Source organism: Rutilus rutilus (genome assembly GCF_951802725.1).
Source record: "Rutilus rutilus genome assembly, chromosome: 11".
Classification (NCBI taxonomy): Eukaryota; Metazoa; Chordata; class Actinopteri; order Cypriniformes; family Leuciscidae; genus Rutilus; species Rutilus rutilus.
Genome location: NC_140216.1, coordinates 28016247 through 28036989, shown reverse-complemented (window position 1 = coordinate 28036989; position 20743 = coordinate 28016247). Strand labels below are relative to the sequence as shown.

The 20743-nt window shown below is 37.4% G+C and overlaps 3 protein-coding genes across 3 annotated transcripts; 1 reads left to right on the top strand and 2 right to left on the bottom strand.

Moving 5' to 3' along the window:
* Window positions 1–573: 573 nt before the first annotated feature.
* Window positions 574–7813, bottom strand: adnp2b (ADNP homeobox 2b). The gene is made up of 4 exons (XM_084422651.1): window positions 7542–7813; window positions 5416–5533; window positions 5174–5266; window positions 574–4032 (listed from the first exon to the last, which is right to left on the bottom strand). Exons 2-4 carry the CDS (start codon window positions 5521–5523, stop codon window positions 1381–1383), a joined length of 2853 nt encoding a protein of 950 aa, XP_084278777.1. The 5' UTR covers window positions 5524–5533; window positions 7542–7813; the 3' UTR covers window positions 574–1380.
* A 1588-nt stretch (window positions 7814–9401) lies between these two features.
* Window positions 9402–12488, bottom strand: nutf2l (nuclear transport factor 2, like). The gene is made up of 5 exons (XM_084422534.1): window positions 12384–12488; window positions 12100–12261; window positions 11843–11914; window positions 11670–11768; window positions 9402–9753 (listed from the first exon to the last, which is right to left on the bottom strand). Exons 2-5 carry the CDS (start codon window positions 12196–12198, stop codon window positions 9637–9639), a joined length of 387 nt encoding a protein of 128 aa, XP_084278660.1. The 5' UTR covers window positions 12199–12261; window positions 12384–12488; the 3' UTR covers window positions 9402–9636.
* A 1295-nt stretch (window positions 12489–13783) lies between these two features.
* ngly1 (N-glycanase 1) lies at window positions 13784–20727 on the top strand. The gene is made up of 11 exons (XM_084424744.1): window positions 13784–13976; window positions 14229–14343; window positions 14431–14673; window positions 15598–15760; window positions 16172–16391; window positions 17310–17431; window positions 17940–18196; window positions 18300–18476; window positions 18620–18808; window positions 19619–19796; window positions 19938–20727. The coding sequence occupies exons 1-11, from the start codon at window positions 13876–13878 to the stop codon at window positions 20111–20113; spliced, it is 1941 nt and encodes a 646-aa protein (XP_084280870.1). The 5' UTR covers window positions 13784–13875; the 3' UTR covers window positions 20114–20727.
* Window positions 20728–20743: the final 16 nt, after the last annotated feature.

Here is a 20743-nt window from a genome sequence, read left to right as displayed (position 1 = left end):
TCTGAAAAGATACAGCATTAAAGTGAAATGTTTATTTCCCCCCCATTTTTGTACTGTAAATAATGTTAGTTAAATAATGATATAGTTAAATAATGGTAGTTAACATGGAATACTTTTGGAAAGTATGTCCTGCAGACAAAACTATCCTGAATAGTACTTTGCAATTTCATAATTATGCTCTCAGCCTTTGTGAATTTATTTTAACTGAGAGTATGAATAGAGTATGAGAGTGGAATATTAATACTTAAAAATAAATAATGTGTCACACCAATGGACCATTTAACTCAACCTGGGAAAGAACCCTTTATAGAGGGATTCTGTAAGTAATTTATCTTATGACAGAATACTTTTTCAAATTTCAAGGATTATCCCACAACTGGCAGCATGAACAATGTGTTAGCAAGCAAATATAAATATTGATTACATTTTAGATCTTCAAAGCCCCCCAACAATACTAGTTTAAATAAACTACATCATGGTTAACTAATAAATGTTGTTCTCTGATAATGACAAATACGTTTGAGTTTTTAACAATGCCCATTACAACACATGAACATACAACTGAAAAAAGTGAACTTGTATGTATATTTATATGCTCTAATTTATTTACAGTTTTCATATTGTAAGCTTAGATGTTGTCATTTACTTACTGCACAGGGGAAATAAAGTGGGAAACCAAGTCTACAAAATATCCTGATGCTTACAATCATACAAGTGAAATGAACTGCAATCAAATTTCTCTGCAAAGCTCCACACTTTAGTTGTGAGGATGTCACTTAGGTAAGCAGCATTAATTAATAAGAGAAAAGTTTTTTGGCAAAAAAATCTAATCAAAACAATAATTTGAATACCATATTTATAAAAGTATAAGGCAAGAAAAATAGAAATGAAATTTAACAATTAATGGAATTGATTAATAGAAATATACATGGTCTAAAAGAAAAGGGAAATGTAACCATTAGCATTCCAACAAATACATAAAGAAAATGTCACAAAAATTGTTTATGAGGTTTGGAAAATATAAAAAGTATAATCACACAAATGTTTTCAACCCTAAAACTATAAATGGGCTACAAACATCTATTTTTACATGAACTTTGCTTGAAGTGATGTCTCAGTGAAAAGTAATGGATGTATACTTTAAAATGATTAATATGAAACAAAACATAAGCATTCACATACATTATATAACAATAGACAAAAATCAAACACATTTTCGCTTGTTTCAACCTCTCAAGTTCTACTTGGTTAACAGTTTAACACTAGTTTTGGTGAGAATGGAACATATTTTGCATTGTCTCAAGGAACAGGTAACAGTTTACGCTCTAAGTAAAATTTGCATTGCAAGTCCTCCTTGTCTTTATTACTATTGTCTCCAAACTACTCGTTAAGGACCTCCATCTCTGTGTCTGTCACGGTGATCAGCTTCTCGGGCTCAATCTCTGGGATCAAGAGATTATGCTTCAGCTTCATCAACTCTGCCATATTGAAGCCTAAAAGTACCACAGCCTTGGTTTTCTGTATGTTCTTCAGACATCTGGTACGCTTTGTGCCAATCTGGCAAGCAACGTCAGTTTTGTTAAGCAGCAAACGGTTACTCAGGGCAATGATCTCCTTCTTCAGTGGGTAAGGCTGTGTATTAAAGTACTTATTGACAAACTCACGTCGTTCTTCAAAGGGGCGCAACTCCATTCCAGCAGGATCCAATGCTAATTGTATGGAAGGATCGATTACTACTTCAGGTGAGGGGACCGTCAGACCAGCCAACCTATCTCGCTCCAGTTTTCTCTTCCTTGCCAACCGTTCCTCCCGCTCTCTTCTATTGGCCTCCATAGCTTCTCTGAAGGCTACTTCCAGGCGCAACTTGCTCTGCATCTCCGCTTCAGTTTCCAGTGGCTTTGTGGCAGGAACAGAGGCTTGAACTGAGGTCGGTGTTGGACCAGTGATCTGTTTTGGATGAGCAGGGTATGACACAAGTGCTCGGTTTGCTCTGGGAGTAATAGCTAATCCTGAAGTCAGTTTATCACTATCCTTGAGACTCTTCGGTGCACTGCGGCATTTAGACAAGTGGACAATGATGGCCTTGGTAGTGGTCTTGCCAGTGTACACACCACCACAGTAGAGGCATCTGTACGATGGTGTTTTGAGTATAGCATGCAGAGTGGGCACGATGAAATGCTTCTCTTTGAGGTGCATTTGATAGCATTCCTTGTTCAGAAGTTTCTCCGAGCAGAAGGGGCACTCTGTGCTGTTAGGATTGGGTGTGGGCATCTTGCAGGGTGCGGACAGCTTTCCAACACCCTGAGGATTGTTGGGCAACATCTTCACAAAGATCAGATCGAGGGAGCTTGTGACCAATGCAAGATTGAGCTCTTTTTCACCCATTATTAGTTTAGGAGCCGTGGTTCGGATGTCGAAGTAAGGGAAAAGCAGATTCCCTGAATCATCAGTATACAGTCTGTATTCACGCCTCATGAAGTCACAGTTGCTCTTTCGGTTCACATTATGCTCCACCTGGATATGGTCGACAAGCTCCTTGATGGAGTAGAAGAGCCCAGAACAAAATAAGCAGTTCATGCCATGAAGCAGGTGTTCAAAAACTCCCTTTTCCGAAATCAAGATCTTGCATGTCAGGCATTTCACCGTCTTATCCGGCATCTTTCTCAAAAATGGAGCACGAGCAGCTAGACCAATCTTGGGCAATTTAGCTACCTCTTTGTGAACCTCTGGATGGGACTCGTAGATATCAGATGGGAAGAGTTCATTACAAATAGGACATGTGATCCACTTCTTGGTTTGTTTGGGGGGCGGCAAAGAGCTGTTTTGTTTGTTTTGCTGAGCAGGAGGGTTGTTCTGGGATGCAGGCAGCGGTGGTTTGTTGACTCCTTGGGAGTTATTTCCCTGGACCGATAGGACCTGCAAAGGTGCAAGAGTGTAGGTAGGCAAACCATCAACTTTGTTGCCAGTGGGTATCAAATGACTCAGAAGGGATTGAGAGGTTAGCATGGTGCCTCCAGATGTGGGTTGATTTAAGGGCAATCTTGGATTAGCTACGAGGGACTGAGGTGGCGGTGGCCTAACAGCGGGTACATTAAGACGTACACCTGGTGGTAGGACAATTTGGCGGGAAACGGGTTGCAGTTGTGCCTGACTAGGTAGGCCTACTCTGACGGACATCTGGTTTTGAGAAATGCCGCTAGGAGCAGGAGGCAGAGCAGGTCTGGTGATTTGGGTGTTCTGAAAAGCCATTGGGACTCCAGGCCTCAGTAAACCCTTCGCCTCAGCGCTTGCAAGCTGAACCAGAGCAGAAGCTTGAGTTGGGAGAAACACCTGGCTTGTTCCTGGGGCAGCAATGACTGCAGAACCACCACTTTCTGTCCCTTTAATTACACCAGTAGCCATCGTAGCGGTCACCGCTGGCGGATCTTTCATCATCAAGACAGCAGGAGGGCCTTGGGTTTTCGGTGCTAAAGCAGGGTACTGTTTCTTACTGTCTGTTTCAAAAATTAGAGCTCTGATATGCACATCTAGCTCCTTGTGCTTTTCTGAGGTTAGAAGATGATACAGCAAGTGTTCGGATGTCTCAGCTGATACGTAACACTTTTTGCAGTAGAATTTCTGAGACCTGTCTCCTAGAGTCAGAAGTTCCCGCTCCGATCTCTGCCCGGCATATTTATTCAACGTGGAAGTGTAGTGATAAAGAAGAACATGCTTTTTCACACTGTACAAAAGAGTATCTTGAATATGGCATCTTCGGCACTGAAATGTGGTGCCGTTTACAGCCCTTGGAGGCAGCTGCGGGACAGCAGGGACAGCAGGGATTTCTAACTTTGCGTCCTCAATGTGGAACAATTTGAGGTGCCTGGAGACCAATCTTGGGTGGGCTATAAACGGGCAGGAAGTACAGGCAGAAAGCTTGCACAGACGCTCTTCTTCATCATGGTAGCGTTGAACATGGGTTTTGTAGGCATGCCAGGATCTTGTAGAGAACTCGCACAAGGTGCAGCACAAACCTTGTGTACGATATTCCCACTGAGAATGGAGAACAGTTGGTAAGAATTTCAGCCAGTTGTCACACAATATTCAGAAATGCTTTAAATAGTTTTTGCTCAAGAAAAGCTAAGCTCTAGGACCGTCACTAATGATTATTTTGGTAATTGAGTAATCGGTCGATTGTTTTGACGATTAATCTGCTGTTTATTTGTGGCAATAAATATAGACCTAAGCAAAGACCTAAGCCTTTAAAATTACTTAATGGGTTAGCACAAATTAAGATATTTTTGATGAAATCCGAGAGGTTTCTGAACCAGCCATAGGCAGCAACGTCATTGCAAACTTCAAGGCCAAGAAAGGTAGCAAAGGCATTGGTAAAATAGTCTATGTGACTACAGTGGTTCAATCTTAATGTTATGAAGTGACAAGAACACTTTTTGTGCGCAATAAACAAACGGAAATAACAACTTTATTCAACAATTTCTTCTCTTCTGTGTCAGTCTCCTACGCTGATCACGTTGTAAACACAATGCAGCGATTCTGGGTTCTACGTCAGAACGGCGGCCAGCTCCTGTGTCAGCATCACACGCATGCGTTATGGTGCTCACGTGAACAGCGTCGGCCAATACTGAGTGCCATTCTGATGTATAAGCGCTCCACTGTGTTTACTACGTGATCAGCATAGGAGAATGACACGGAAGAGAAGAAATTGTTGAATAAAGTCGTTATTTCTGTTAGTTTTTTTGCGCACAAAAAGTATTCTCGTCGTCTCGTAACAGTTCATGTGGTGCAGCATATACTGTGAACGGTGCTGCTCTGAGACGCACGTGACATACACGCATGGGTTAGTAATGGGTACAGTAATGAAAATAAAGCGCATATACATATTAAACCCACAGGGCTTTTTTAAAAAAAATTATTGAAGCCTTTGAAAATTCACAATAGCACTATGCTATAGTATAGTTTTTAAATGTTTTTTTTGATACATTGTGCATCCTTAGAAAACGGTCTAATAATGCGGTTCATGGATTCTCGTCCTTGGAATGCACCACTTTCAGTATTTTACTGGTTACTCGACACGGGTAAATTGCAATCGAGGATTTTTTTTAAATCGAATACTCGAATTTATTCGAGGAATCGTGACAGCCCTTCTAAGCACATTTATTAAAGTGACATTCACCTTCTTTCTCCACCGGCCATCATAGCCATCAGATAAACTGCACCAGTCTGTGGCATCAAAAACATTGTCTCCTGGGTAAAATTCCTGGAGTTCCTGATAAACAAAAAGGAGAGATAACATTTCAAATGTAAATAAATGTTTTAAAATAAAAGGTTATTTTGATACACATGGACATGAGATTTCAGTCGTCGTGTTTCATTTTTATTGAAATGTAGCCTATGTGGATTACAAAATAAACATACCTGGCCCAAATTAAGACATTCTTCGAGTCCAAATTCTCCAAGAATGTTTTTCACTTTCCGTCTTGTTCTGCGGATCTTCTCCAACCCTCTGACTGGAAACTGGTACATGGTCTTACACCTGAAAGAGAATCACTTTGGTTTCTATTCGAATGATGTCATTATTTTGTGATTTTATTTTCATTTCTTGACCAGTCTTGAAAACCTTTAGCCTAATTATGCAAGACTACAATAAATGCTCAGCGACAGATTTAGGGGTATTTCACGAAACACTTCTTAACCAATCACTTTTTGCCCAGACAGGCAGAAATAAAAAATGTTTGCATCGCTGACTCACATCACTTTAGTTTTCAGTCACACACACACAATCCAATTTTTACAACACCATTTAGAACACCACAAAATAATTTTTTGAAAAAACATCTCAACCTGGACTCTGTCTATAACAAAAAGACACAGAAAGACAATTATATATACTTATGTTTTAATTGTTTGATCAAAATTGGTCAATTTGTTGGTTGTTGGTAGGGACATGTCCCTAGCTAGCATTCTTTCTAAATTCCAAGCCCTTGTAGCTTGCTACTCTCAGCTTTTTTAGGAACCCTTCTGGCACCATGCGGACACCTACATCATAACTATGCAAATCGACAGAGATATACCACATAATGACTACAGTGTCCGATCCAAATTCATCCCTTGCATAATAACAGTATGGACATTCAGTTCAGATTTGAGTACACAAATCAAAAGAGCGGGAAAAAAAGCCTAAAACACTTTGCTGTTGAACCCTTAATAACAGTGAATCAAAATGATTAAATACTTGCATAATACTTTAGAAAGTATCCCAAAATATGAAATCCCAATTTAAGTATAACTTAACTAGTAACATGAAAACAGCATATAGATTTCATATACTTCAAATTATATCATAGATGTAACATTGGTGATAAATACTTCCACTTGCATAATTCAGGAGCAATTTAATAAAAATGAGAATTTCACGACAACATGTCATATTTCAACCCCCAAAAGAACATTATGATTTATAGTGATTTTTTCCCCATGACAATTACATATAGTCTCCCTCCCATATTCATTACTGTAATGCCAATATGGATTTAATTTTGAAGTTTTCTTCTATAATTGCCGTCATTCTCCCAGTTTATTTTTAAAATGTGATTTTATATATTTCCCACCTGGAACTGTATTTCAGGCATTTTAACTTAATTACTGAATTAGTCAGTGTGAACAAATAGGTGTGTTGCCTGTGCAAATTTGAAATATCTTGGAAATATCTTGGAAGGTTATAACATTCCAGAAATTAATCCATTATATAATATCATCATCATTACTCACTTAAGAATTTGGGGGAGAATCGTGCTTAATTGTAATGAAAAGAAGTGCATTGACTCTCTTTCATTTTCTTTGGGTGAAAAAAAAAAAGATTTATTTTGTGGTCAAAAGTCGTATGTTCTTAATAGGTCATAAAGTGCTTCACATCTCAGCCTGTTGAACATGCAGTGATAACACAATCTGATGATTTCAGTTCCACAGCAAATTATACAACACCTCTATATCTCAAACTTAGTAACTTAGTATTTAAGAATGTTAGAAATCAACACGCTATTACCCAACTATATTTAGTGCTATGGCAGATATTGTGTACGAATGCAAGACACAATATCACATCTCAGCCATGTATCACTCAAATGCCACACTTTATGACAGCATTGTCACAATGCTAAGTGCCAAAGCGAATATCAAATTCAAGCTGTAATTATTTATTTATTGTAAGCATCAACTGCGACCGGTGACCAAACATATCCGCGCCCGCCAAAGCACACAAAATCTTGGGAACAATAGAGTCAAATGTAACTCTAAACTAGCCAAATGTAATTTACCAAGCGCCCCGCATCAATAAGAATTCGACAGGAATGACTCCACATCGCAGAACAACTGATTCCCTTCTAGAACGCGCGATTCTAAATAACGCAGTGATGTCATAAAGTAACCTCTTCACAGCTCTCGGCTAATGGGCTTCGTCGTTCTACTTCCTGATCATACCGAACCCGCAACAACTAAAGGCAAAAGCTAATGTTCCCGCTGCTATCTAATTGTGAGGACATTACCTTTTTTCACCGCCACACAGACGCAGGGAGGGGATTTAGCTACTTTCACCAGTCCGCGTGCTTGCCAAAACCGATGATAGAAGACGTGGAAGCGGTGTAGGATGTTGAAATAATAATTCTGCGCTCTCAACTATGGAAACCAGCAATGAAGAGAATTTATTATTTTTTTGCAAGTAGGACTCATTTATTGTGCTTGCCGTTTAGAGTCGAGAAAATGGCGCATTGAACAACTGGGAAGTGACGTCAGGGCATAATTATCATACTGTGTGCCTGGCCAATCGAATTTTAGGATGCTTCAAATGGAAAAACTTTCTTCTATATCACTCCTGCTGGTTTTCATGGGTAATCACTTGGAGTAGTACATACAACTTTTAAGTTGGGACCTAGTCTGGTTGTGGTTATTTTCAGTCTTTCAAATATTCATCATGATAAGGCACTTACTTAGAAGTGGTCTGGTCATGAGGGGGCGCAGTTACTTGTAATTCACAGGCATAGCCGCTAGATGGCACCTTGAACAGACAGCTCGTTGCTAGGCAACAGCACAAGATGGGAGGGGTTTTGTTGCTGAAGTCATATCACACCACTAGTCTTCATCCAATGGGTAATAAGTAACAGATACTAGCAAAGACATTAAAAAAACGGCTTATAGCTACTTGCAATGACGGGGCATGCATTTTTTAACAGTTCACTTCTGTTTTTTATTTCATGACAAAAAGTTACTTTAGACAACTCATGAGCAGCCATTTTTGAAAGATTTGATCATACATTCCGTTCGCATTTTTTAAAATTTAAAATTGTGTTCCGATCAAATGTTTAAAAAAAATTGCGTGTTTGCAAATTTCAGCAATCCTGTTTTTTTTAATTCAATGACCTGATAACATTTCAAACAATGATTAATATGCGTCGTACATTAATTAAATTAGTTAATATTGTTTTTTATATCGCCGATCAAATTTTTTTTAAAAGATCTTCTAAAATCAGTGCTAATTTTGGAAAATTCTGCAATTCTATATTGTAACATGAAATAAATTTCATTTTTAATGTTTTGTAAAATTATTTAATGTTGTATAAAAAAATTCTAATTATTCTTATATAATTATGGACAGATTTTCATTAAAATTTTAGGCACATTCAAGTGTCACCATTCCACTACAAAAACATAGTCCATAAATAAAACGGCATAGTCACACTAGGCTTGTGCTTCATTCTCTTCTTTTAATATGTATGAGAGCAGGAACGCGAGCGTGCGAAGAAGTTGCGTAATTTGCTGTGGACCGAAGCAGTCTTGCTAATTCACATTGAAAAACATTTGACCAACAATTTAACTAAATGTCACTAACTGACCTCTTAACACAATATAATATGCAATATACAGTGCAAAAGATACAAATGGCCTTTATGGATGCTGCGCAGCAGCTACTTTGCTGTGTATTTGTCTTGTTTCTATTTGTATCTATAGTATTTTTTATTATTGCCTGTGTATTCTGGTCACATATGGAAATGTTAGCCTTGTAATGACTTATATGTACAATATTTCAAGACACTGTATTTTGTTTCTTCCTCTGACAGAAATGACAATAAACCACTTCACTTGACTACACAGTATTGACCAAGCAATCAGCATCTATTTGTTTTACACAACGCATTGGTGGATAGACAATCTTTAATCTTCAGACAAAAACATTCTTGTTCTGTAATGGCAGAAATGTTTTCTTATGACCTTACATGCCAATGTTTTTCTACTAGTTTTAATACTTTTGTCATGGCTTTGATTGTTTGATGTAAAATGTGTCATTTAGATGATCATAAATCAAGATCCAAGATGTCTTACCAAAATATAGAAGCATACATATTCAAAGATGGATTGTATGAATGGGAAATTTATTATCAAATCGAACTTAATTTCACACAGTGCATTCCACAACATACAAATTACGATTATTATAATCAGTTGTTTTTAACATGTCTTTTTCTTATCTGGAGATGATCATGGACCTTCAAGATCTTTGGCAAAGTAAGATGAAACCAGTTCAGAATGTGAAATGTGTAACCATTCTCCGGATACAAAAGTTGCATGGACTGTAAATACTAAATACTATGCTCCAAAGTTATGAAGAGCTAATCGGAACATGTCGTTGGTGCAGACCCATTTGTTATCTACATTCTTCAGCAAGAAGACCTGCTGAAAGCCCATAACTTGGTCCTGATCAGCCTGTAAAAATAGACAAAAACAATATAAATGTTCATGATTTTTTTACAGCCTACACTGTAAGACATTACTGTGTACAATAATAATACTAAACACAATAATAAATAACTATTTATAATGATGGTAGCTTGTTTCTGCCACTAAAAAAAGGAAAAAAGTAATTGCAACTCATTTAAATTGAATCATTGTAACATAATAGACTTTTATTATGTAATGTTGAAGAGCTGATCGAGTTCACTTAACAAAACATTAACATTTTGTTAACATTTAACAAAACCGAGGCACCTACAAAGTGATCAGTCACACCACATTAAAGAGCGTCAAAACGGCATTTATTGTTTGAATTTCGTGATAAAATTTACAATTTGAAAAATGACGGCGCTTCTTGCGATTATTGGTGGTTAAGCTACAGCGCTGATTTCTTCTTGTACACAAAACACACAAACAATTTGCGGGACGAATACATGTACCATTACACTAGTACTATTTAATCAAATGTCAAGGAAAAAAAAAATTGTTTTGTGAGGTCAACCTCAACAATGGGCCAGGGCTGGGCATTCGATACGCCATGAGAGTACGTGAAAGTGAAAAACAGGAGCGGGAGCGATTGTGGCCAATCACAGACATATCGGATGAGCGTGTGAGTACAATAGGCAATCAGGTGTTTACGATTCCGCTCAACAGTGCTCAAAGCGTCACATTTTTTACATTTCAGTACCGACTTGATACCAAAGTCAGTACTTTTTAACAACTAATGTGTGATATGTGTGATATATATATATATATAGACAGACACACACACACATGTGTGAATCCATAATGTGTGATATATAAATATATATATACACAATATATATATTTTTTCTCACAATTTTGACTTTTTGAGGTATTTTCAGAATTGAGATATGAACTCACAATTGTGTTATAAAGTCTATATTGAGAGAAATAAACAAACTTTTTTCAGAATTTTCAGATAAAAAGTCAGCAATAACGTTTTTTATTTTTTTTATTAAAATCCCCACGAACCGGAAGTTGCAACCGACTGTACTTCAGTGTTGTGACGTATTTCCAAGTGAAAGCGAAGGGTCTTGCTGCAGCCTGCGGTGGACATCCAACCCGGCCCACATCCAAGTGTGATGTCAGAAGCCACGCCCAAGTCCAAATACGGAACATTCTCATTGGCCTGATTTTTCCCAAGTCAGTTCAGCGGAAAAACTCCGCCCTGCAGCCGATCCTTAAGATTTTATAGGTCATGTCAATCACAGTACTGATTGCCTACACCAAACACTGATCCCTAAACCTACCCGTCACTGTAACCTTACGACTAAAAAAAACTTTTAATCTAGAACCTACATTCTGAAACTCACCTAAAACCTACCCTACCTATTGGACATGAGTGAAGCTTCTGATATCACACTTGGATGTGGGCGGGGTTGGATGTCCAACGCAGGATGCAGCGAGCCCTACTTGGAGAGAAACAGAATATTGAATAGAGGGCGGGGTTTAACTTTAGCGCACCTCCTCTCCATCCTTCACTCATTGCAGACTAACGGTTGGAGGGGAGTGGTTAAGGAGTGGTCAGTTGTCATCAGAGAAGGAACGCCATTCCAGAGCGGAAGCAAATATTCCGATTTTGATTAAAGATTACCACAACAAACAAGTGTATTAACTTGCACGGATTAATTGTTCACCACAAGACTAGTGATGTGCACTACCGCTTACAAAGTAAATAGTAAATCAAATGTGTGTTTTTTTTTATGACAACTTTAAACAAGCTCCCATGTATAATATCACTGGTTTTGAAAGGTATTAAAATGTGCCATTTTCTTTGAACAAAAACACATAAATCTTCCAATTAATAAAAAAATTTTACAAACAAACATGTGTTTTAATAAATGCAATCTCTGATCACATCTTACTTTGAGCTGGCCCATGACCATACTCATGACACAGCTGTCTGGAGTCGGGTGATGGTCCTGAGCTGTGATAATGTGCTGAATGCTCTGAAAGGGAAGGCTCTGCAGATAGGCACATTCTGTTAAACTTAGAAAGACAACTGTGCATAAGACTGGAGTAAAATAATGTAACTTACAGTTAGTTTGGTCATGATTGCGGCCTTCCCTTGAAATCCCTCCCCCTCCCATGTCAAACAGGAAGCATCAGTCTAAAGGAGAAAAAAAATGTATATCATAATCAGGCATACAAGCACAGAATGGCGTACTAATAAGAGCTAAAGCACAAAGCAGATGGATTAAAACAAAATTCTGGTTTACGAAACTTACACTCATTAGAAAACGAGATAATGAGGTTCAATGACAGTCATTTACTTGCATACAATAATTCACTTACATACAGGTCGGCGAGCTTCACGCGGTCTGAATCAAACTGCTGATAATAGTGTTGCACGAATCCGCTGCCGATTTGCTCCCACATCGGTTTCTCTGCCATTGTTTTTAACCGTATAAAGGCTCCCGCCTAAGTTTGAACAGAATATTCCACGTGTAGCTGAAGCTGCGAAAAAAAACACTGAAGATTAGGTGTTTGGTAAAGTTAAACGAACGTATATTAATTCGTGATTTTAAATAACATCGTGTGTAAAACATTATTGCTGTAGATATTATTTTTAAACTTACATGACCACCTCAGTGTGATGGCACGCTACCTGGGCTGAAAAGCTTCGCGCCTTATTGGCCGGAACAAGAAGTTACCGGCAGATCTGAGATCAGCTTTTAGCCATAGACTGTAAAAAAAAAAGAGAGAGAGAGAGAGAAGCTTTTAGCAGAGTACATGAATCAAAGGGATTCAGAAGTTGGGAAATTGGATTATTTTTTCAGTCTTATAAAATAAATGCAGAACTGATACTTGCTGAGAATTTTAATTACGATTATATACAAATAAACATAAAAAAATAGACATTTGTTTATTCACAGTTAAAAGTGAACTAGGAATTATGTGAATTATGGTTAACAAAAGTACACTAAGAATTAAAAACAGGGAAAATACTTCACTTATCTATCAATATTAATAAGTAAATTAATAATATTATGACATAAAGCAAAAAAAAAAATAGGAAACAAATACATTAAATATGTAGACAGAAATATATAAATAGAGAAATAATATATTCAGCTGTGCAGCGTGAAAAAGTGATCGCTCAAAAATAATAATAATTAAACAGGTATCTTGTACATGAGCCAAAAATGAATGGATTGGATAGACAATAAATAAAAATATATGTATATGCGTGAACTACTGAATAGACATGAATGTTTCTTTATTGTCCTCGAAAGGAAATTTGTTGCGGACTACATGTTGCTGCATAGACATATAATAGACAGACGACAAATAGACAAATACTAATAACAATTGTAAAAAAAAATAAACTATTATCAAGATAAACGCTTATTCAACATTCGCACAGATACATGGATATGTACAAGAATGAATAGAACAAGAAAATGATTGGAGCCTGACCATTACATTCTATGTGTAAAGAACTCCCCAAATAATATTAGCTATATATATATATATATATATATATATCATTATTATAATAATTGGATACTATATTACTATAATGTTTAAATAAATGTTAAATATATATATATATATATATATATATATATATATATATTTATTTAACATTTATTTAAACATTATAGTAATATAGTATCCAATTATTATAATAATGATATAATATATTATATTTAAATCCTGTTAATGTGCTTATCATGTGTTTTGGTGTAAAATGATCATTTCAAGCACAATGTACAAAGAGGAAATTATCATTATAATAAAAATAGCTGACAGGACTTTTAAAAGACTTTTATCATTTCTGAAGTCGTTCTGAGATCTCCTGTCCATCGATGATTGCATACAGACGATTCAGTTGTGCCAAAACGTGCACTTAAAAATATAGGTAAAGACATTTTTGTTTATTTTATAGTTATATCAAAAATTAAACCACAAGTCAATATATCAGACGATTTTTTTCTCGAGAATATCTACCAGGCGCATACTGGACAGCTATAAATTCGCAACTGAGTTGAACGCGGTTACGTGTTATCTCACGGATGTACATGTCATGTACTACTTACTGTAATTGTAGAAGTTAAATGTATAACCATGTCTGGGTCTCAAGGAGTCACTGCTTTGTGCGAAAATCCTAACGAGTTGTTTTTGGATGTTTCTAAATTGCTTATTACATACGCGGACAACATTCTTAGGTAAGTGAAGTGTTCCGGAGACATTTGCAGAGAGAGTCCCGGGTGGAATGTTGTTATGCCTGATTACTGGAAATGACAGTCTCTTCTTTATGTATGTTGTCCATAGGAGTCTGTCCAACTATCTTGTTTTTTAATTCCCTATCCTACATTCATCATATTGTATGCGACCTCTAAGCTACACATTATTTCTGTCGCTGGATTTCTTTTTTCTTCTTTCAGTTTTTAGTTTGCTCTTGTGCATGTGTTTTGTAGGAACCCAAATGAGGATAAATACAGATCAATCCGCATTGGAAACCCGACATTCTCCACCAAGCTTCTGCCTGTCAAAGGAGCAGTTGAATGTCTCTTTGAGATGGGATTTGAGGAGGTTGGTGATGTATAAGCAAATATAGTTACCTTTATGGTTTCAAAGCATCATCACATGTTTTATGTGCTATTTGTATGTCGTCATTAGGCTGAAACCCACTTGGTGTTTCCGAAGTCAGCATCTGTGGAGAGGCTGAGGCAGGTGCGGGAGACTATTGCCGCTGAAAGAGACCAGAGGCTTGGTACGAGCAAAGCTGCATCCAACCCACAAAGTGCCAGAGTTCCTCCAAATCCTGCCCCACCACCAGTACCCGTACCCTCCTCTCCTTCTGCAGGCCCTGCGTCTGCCACCGCAGTCCCTACGCCTGCACCAGCTGCTTTACCTTTCACTGTGAGTTTCTTTTTTCTTCCTACTTCTTATTTTTCATTGTATAGGGTTAGCTATTTGTTTTATTTTAAAGAGATAGCTCACCCAAAAATTACAATTCTGTCATTAATTACTCGCCCTCGTGTCGTTGCAAACCTGTAAGACTTTCGTTCATCTTTGGAACACAAATGAAGATCTTTTTGATGAAATCTGAGAGCTTTCTGTCCCTCAATAGACCGCTACACAACTGGCGCTTCAAAAAGTTAATAAAGAGATTGTAAAACTTATTCATATGAATTGAGCGGTTTAGTCCAAATTTTCTGAAGAGACAAGATAGGCTTTTATTCACATATAAACATTGATCAGCTAACATTAACAGAAGTTCAACCGAACCTGCTTGATGCGTGAGAACAAACCTTATTGGTTCTTGCGGAAGCTCAAACGTGCTGCGTAACACGAGAATGAACCTCATTGGTTCTTGTACATCAAGTGAACATGCTTGAGCTTCCGTTTACCACAACTGATGTGTGAGTTGATGAATGCTGTGCGAATAAAAGCCTAAATTCAATCTGTTCATCATATAAAGCAGTCGTGTCTCTTTAGAAAACCACTCAATTCAAATGGATTAGTTTTACAATCTCTTTATGAAGCGTCAAAGTGGTAGTTGCGTAGCTGTCAATGGAGGACCAGAAATCTCTCAGATTTCATAAAAAAGATCTTCATTTGTGTTCTGAAGATGAATGAAAGTCTTACAGGTTTGGAACAACATGAGGGTAAGTAATTTATAACTGAATTTTCATTTTTGGGTGAACTATTCCTTTAAGGATGATATCATAAACTTTCTGCACCACCAAATAAAACAGCGACATGAATAATGGGGAAAACCATATCGAAAATAAATGGTTGGAAGACTGGCCTTGTTTCTCTTTTTGTTTTCTGATGTATTAGTCGAGCAGCGTGACATTCTTAAAGACTGTACAGTCAAACTTCCAACATGTGATGATATACGAGAGCCCTGAACTGCAGCGGAAGGCACTGAACTGCATACCTCATGAAGAGCTCAGGTCCAGGGCTAAAGAACGCCTGAAACAAGCCGAGGACGCAGATCCAGGTTAGCAAGACATGATATCACAACCCCGAATTAACACGTATACTTGTAAACGAAATCAGATTTATTTACATTTAATTCACTTTTCATGACGTTGGATCAACTTCCCTTTTTAAACCGAAAGAACAAAATGGTTCCAAAAAAACCAAACATTTTACCCTTAATAATAATAATAAACATGAGTGCTATTGTTGTTTTCATTGATGTGCAACCTGTCTGTTAACATCTCCAAAAAAAATTTGGGGTTTCATGACCCTTTAAAACTGATTAATATATTTTCCCCATTTAAAAGTTTAATGCAAAGAAGACATTTTGAACAATATGTTTAAACCGATTTATACTTGCATGAAATAAAGACTCCAGTCCAGATTATCAGAAGCTGACTCGTGTTTATGTGTTGTGTTCCACTTACAGCATGCAGTTTAGGTGAGGAGGACATGTTTGTTCTGGACCTGTTGCAGTGGTTTAAAAGGGACTTCTTTTCCTGGGTGGACAGTCTGCCATGTAGCCGGTGTGGAGGTAAAACCCAGCCTTCTGGATCCCTTCCCCCCTCAAGTGATGACCAACGCTGGGATGCAGGCCGTGTAGAGAACCACTTTTGTCACACCTGCCAACTCTCCAATAGATTCCCGAGGTACATCTGCTTTTTCATTCTCATCAAGAAGTTGCACTGTTAATGATGTTGAATGTCTAGTATCTTGTTATTGCAAACCTGTATGACTTTCTTTGCTCTGTGGAACACAAAATCATATATTTTTTTATATATATGTGTATGTATATGTTTATGCTGCAGACATAATTATATAGTGACCAGGGGCTGTTAGTTGGGTTAGTTCACCCAAAAATGTCAAATCTGTCATTAATTACTCACCCTCATGTCATTCCAAAACCGCAAGACTTTCGTTCACCCTCCGAACACAAATGAAGATCTTTTTGATGAATAGACATAGGCAGCTACGCTCAAAATACAAAATCTAAATCTCCAACGCACATTCACAAGAGCACCACAGTTCAGTGTTGCCTGAACACGTGTTGGAGATGAATATTTTGTAAATAAAGTGGTAAATTCAGTTTTTTTGCGCAAACAAAGCAATTCGCGTCACTTCACATAATTGAGGTTAAGCCACTGGAGTCACATGGATTTACTACCTTTCTGGGGCTTCAAAGTGGTAGTTGTGTAGGCTGTCAATGTGGGGACAGAAAGCTCTCAGATTTCATTAAAAAGATCTTAATTTGTGTGCCGAAGATGAACGAAAGACTTGCGGGTTTGGATTGACCTGAGGGCAAGTAATTAATGAAAGAATTACACATTTTTGCCAAACTAATCCTTTAAGCTCCAAAAAAAAGCACTATAAAACTACCACAAAACTAGTCTATGAATCTGTATGTTGTGTTATAAAATCATAAAATAGGTTTGTGTGAGGAACCTATCAGAATTCTCTAAAAATCTTCCTCTCCACGACATTGACAACTTTTATGGTGCTTTGGTATGGAAAAGAGCAATGTTATTCATGTCATTACTGCAAATTCACATTACTTTTCCTTTCTGCAGGTACAATAACCCAGAGAAGCTTCTAGAGACCAGGAGAGGACGCTGTGGGGAATGGGCCAATTGTTTCACGCTGTTCTGCCGAGCCTTAGGCCTTGAGGCCAGATATATCTGGGACAGCACAGGTAGAAATCTTACAGCTTTAAGGCCCCAAAATACTCCAAGCAAAGTTCTTTTTTTTTTCTTTTTTTTCTCTTATGGGTAAAAAGAAGTAGCATCCTGTGCTGGGAGCCTCATTTATATAAATGTGTAAATATATGCTGCACGCTTTCCTCTCAATAACAAAATAAACGCATAACAAAAAGTGACAATGACAAAACAGAAAACCGCAGTTAAAAAAGCATCTGATCACCAACTCTGCAGTTCACGTTTATTTGAATAGCACGTTATACAAAAGCTTTAAAGGAAACCGCTTACAGTATTAAATATGAAAAAACAATGTCAACTGTCAAATGTTACAACTTTTATAGTACAACAGTTTGTACCTACCTATTACATAATCGCCACGGATAAATGGTAGTTCGAAGGGGTTTACCAGCCAGAGCTAACTTTTCCAGGAAGTTTGCTTTGGCAAGCTATCGAAATCCCGAAACGAACTCCAAATTAACTTGTATGATAATGTCCTGCTTTCAGATCACGTGTGGACGGAGGTGTATTCTCAGTCACAGCATCGCTGGCTACACTGTGACCCTTGTGAGAACGCATGTGACAAACCCCTCCTGTATGAAGTCGGCTGGGGGAAGAAACTCTCCTACGTCCTGGGCTTCTCTAAGGACCAGGTTGTGGATGTGACGTGGAGGTACTCCTGTAAACACCCAGAGGTCCTTTCCAGACGGACACAGGTTCAGGAGACATGGCTGCTTCATACGATTAACAAGCTCAACACTACGGTCGGTTTCTCATTTTCATGCCCTCATCTAAATACAGCTCCTTTCATCATTGCCTTGAAAAAAATGTGTTTGACTGTCACTGTGTACAACTCCATACCTGTAGAGGCAGCAGTCTCTAGGAGAAGAGAGGAAGAAGCAGTTGTTGCAAAGACTGTTGGTGGAGCTGGTAGAGTTTATTTCTCCCAAGACCTCTACATCTGGAGAGCTGGGCGGTCGGGTCTCAGGATCTCAGGCTTGGAGAGCAGCTCGAGGGGAGACTGGTACAAGCGACTCTAAAGGGGTGAGGTGCTCAACTGGAACACAAGGTTTCATTACTGGTTATGCCATTGGAGTGATTTCAATAAACAGACACAGACAGACAGACAGACAGACAGACACACAGTAAACTAACTTACCTTAGTTTTTATGTATGTTTCCTCCCAGAATGCACAAGAATGTGTCTTCATTCCTTCCGAATCTGAGAAGCAAAACAAGTTTTTTCACATTTGCTACAACATGACCAAAAACTGTTACTTCAGACTGAGCAATGACCAAGAGACTATCCCAGGATGGCAGAAAGGTGCTTGGAGGACAGAAAATATTTTCCGGAAAGAGGAGCATGACTGGCAGATGGTTTGTTTCTTTTAGTCGTTTATTTTTTTGAAGATGAAGGCAAATTCCTTTCTTTATTTAACCAATATTAGTGATATATCTATTTTCAATCAAATTTTACTGATTTTAATGATATCAATTAATTTTACAGTTTATTACTTCATTGTATATCATGATTTTTATTTATTTATTTTTAATATTGTTGAATATTAACCTGGTAGTATAATTTGTTTAATTGTATACTCTTATTTTCTATAAATTCAAAGTATTATAGATTTATTATACAGTGCCATTCAAATGTTAGATTTTTGTAATGTTTTTGACAGAAGTCTCTTAAGCTTGCTCACCTAGACTGCATTTATCTTATCAAAAATACAGTAAAACTGTAATATTGTGAAATATTATTACCATTTAAAAGATCTGTTTGGTGCTCAACTAATATTACAGTTGAAAATGTTTTTTCTGCTTAATATTTTTATAGGTACCATGATACATTTTCAGGATTCTTTGATGAATAGAAAGTTAAAACCGTAGAAATCTTTTATAACAATATATATGTCTTTACTGTCACTTTTGATCAATTTAATACCATCATTGCTTAATAAAAGTATTCATTTCTTTCAAGAAAAAAACTGGTCTGACCCCAGACTTTTGAACGGTAGTTTATAGGCCACAACATAAAAAAAAATGCTCGACTAATCATACTGACCAGAATTACAGTATTTGTGCGTTCTTACTTGTAGGCCTTTCTATCATATTAGCCATTGTCCTAAAGAACACATTTACTTGGGTTTAAATGCAGTACTTACTGTGCTGACTCTGTGATTGTAGGTGTATTTGGCACGAACAGAGGGCTCTCCCTTTGGAAGGATAAGCTGGAAATTTAACTGTGCTCCAGTAGGGATGAAGATCAAGTCCACTTCAGTCCGAGCCTTAAGCCAGACCTTCCATTCAGGCAGCGTGCGTTGGACTTTACGTTCTGCCGAGACCACCATAGAGTTCCCTGGAGGTATCAGTCTCGCTGCTTGATGTGTATTAGGTTAAATCACGGCTCTCTTCTTCAAGAGCTGAAACGTTTTTTTTTAAATGTAACGTGATTGCCACCAATTAAGCTTGATTATAATATTAGTAATGGGTTTTATTTTCACAGATGGTGAACTGCACTCCTCTTCAAGGCTGTCTGGAGGCGAAGAGCTGATTGTGGAGGCGGAGCTCACAGGAGGAGAGGGTGAAGTGTCGTGGCAACACACTCAGCTCTTCAGACAGAGTTTAAAAGACACAGAGAAAGTTTTATTTGAAATTGTGGTTGAAATGGAAGAGCCTTGATGAGAGATAAGCATGTACATATCTCTTGCAAGTACGCATTTGAAGTAAGAAAAGTTGTTAGGTTTAATTTAAATGCAACCTACTAATCAAGGCAATAACGTGTTTTCTTTTAACGCCCTGAAATAAGTTTTATCTGCATATCTTCTTACTGCGCGCCATGGATGTTTTCTTTTTATTTGTCGTCTACTTGCCAGAAATATATCTGCCTAGTAGATAACTCTAGATAACCCTGGCTAGCTGGTCGGTTCTGCAAATTGAACTACTTATGTCAAATAAATGTGATTGTAGATGTGACCAGATTTGGAAATGTATAATTCGGCATTGTTCTTGCACTATAATTTATTTTTGACAAATTTCAGGCATTGTTGTTGTACAATTTTAAAACAAACTGTACATCATCCTGTTCATAAGTGTAATGATATGAGCATTAAATTATTTCATTCTTCAGTTGAATGTAAACCCTTTACAACACTATAATTAGACTGCTTTATAGTAGACGTTGCTTTTGTGTTTTTTCTTCTCAATCTCTAGTTAAAAAAAAAAAAAAGGGATTTTTTAAAATTATTTTTTTTTATTCATTTTTATTAAAATTCAGTTTGAATTGGAAATCTAGTAGCTCAGTGTGTGACA

What these genes read in the sequence shown, in the direction of transcription:
- adnp2b (XM_084422651.1), bottom strand. Translation starts at nt 5,523, where the DNA reads ATGTACCAGTTTCCAGTCAGAGGGTTGGAGAAGATCCGCAGAACAAGA. An exon ending in AATGTCTTAATTTGGGCCAG is followed by an intron (nt 5,267 to 5,415) that starts GTATGTTTATTT and finishes TTTGTTTATCAG; the next exon opens with GAACTCCAGGAATTTTACCC. An exon ending in ATGGCCGGTGGAGAAAGAAG is followed by an intron (nt 4,033 to 5,173) that starts GTGAATGTCACT and finishes CTCCATTCTCAG; the next exon opens with TGGGAATATCGTACACAAGG.
- nutf2l (XM_084422534.1), bottom strand. Translation starts at nt 12,198, where the DNA reads ATGGCAGAGAAACCGATGTGGGAGCAAATCGGCAGCGGATTCGTGCAA. An exon ending in TGAAGCTCGCCGACCTGTAT is followed by an intron (nt 11,915 to 12,099) that starts GTAAGTGAATTA and finishes TTTCTCCTTTAG; the next exon opens with ACTGATGCTTCCTGTTTGAC. An exon ending in CAATCATGACCAAACTAACT is followed by an intron (nt 11,769 to 11,842) that starts GTAAGTTACATT and finishes GCCTATCTGCAG; the next exon opens with AGCCTTCCCTTTCAGAGCAT.
- ngly1 (XM_084424744.1), top strand. Translation starts at nt 13,876, where the DNA reads ATGTCTGGGTCTCAAGGAGTCACTGCTTTGTGCGAAAATCCTAACGAG. An exon ending in AGCCGAGGACGCAGATCCAG is followed by an intron (nt 15,761 to 16,171) that starts GTTAGCAAGACA and finishes TTCCACTTACAG; the next exon opens with CATGCAGTTTAGGTGAGGAG. An exon ending in TTAACAAGCTCAACACTACG is followed by an intron (nt 18,197 to 18,299) that starts GTCGGTTTCTCA and finishes CCATACCTGTAG; the next exon opens with AGGCAGCAGTCTCTAGGAGA.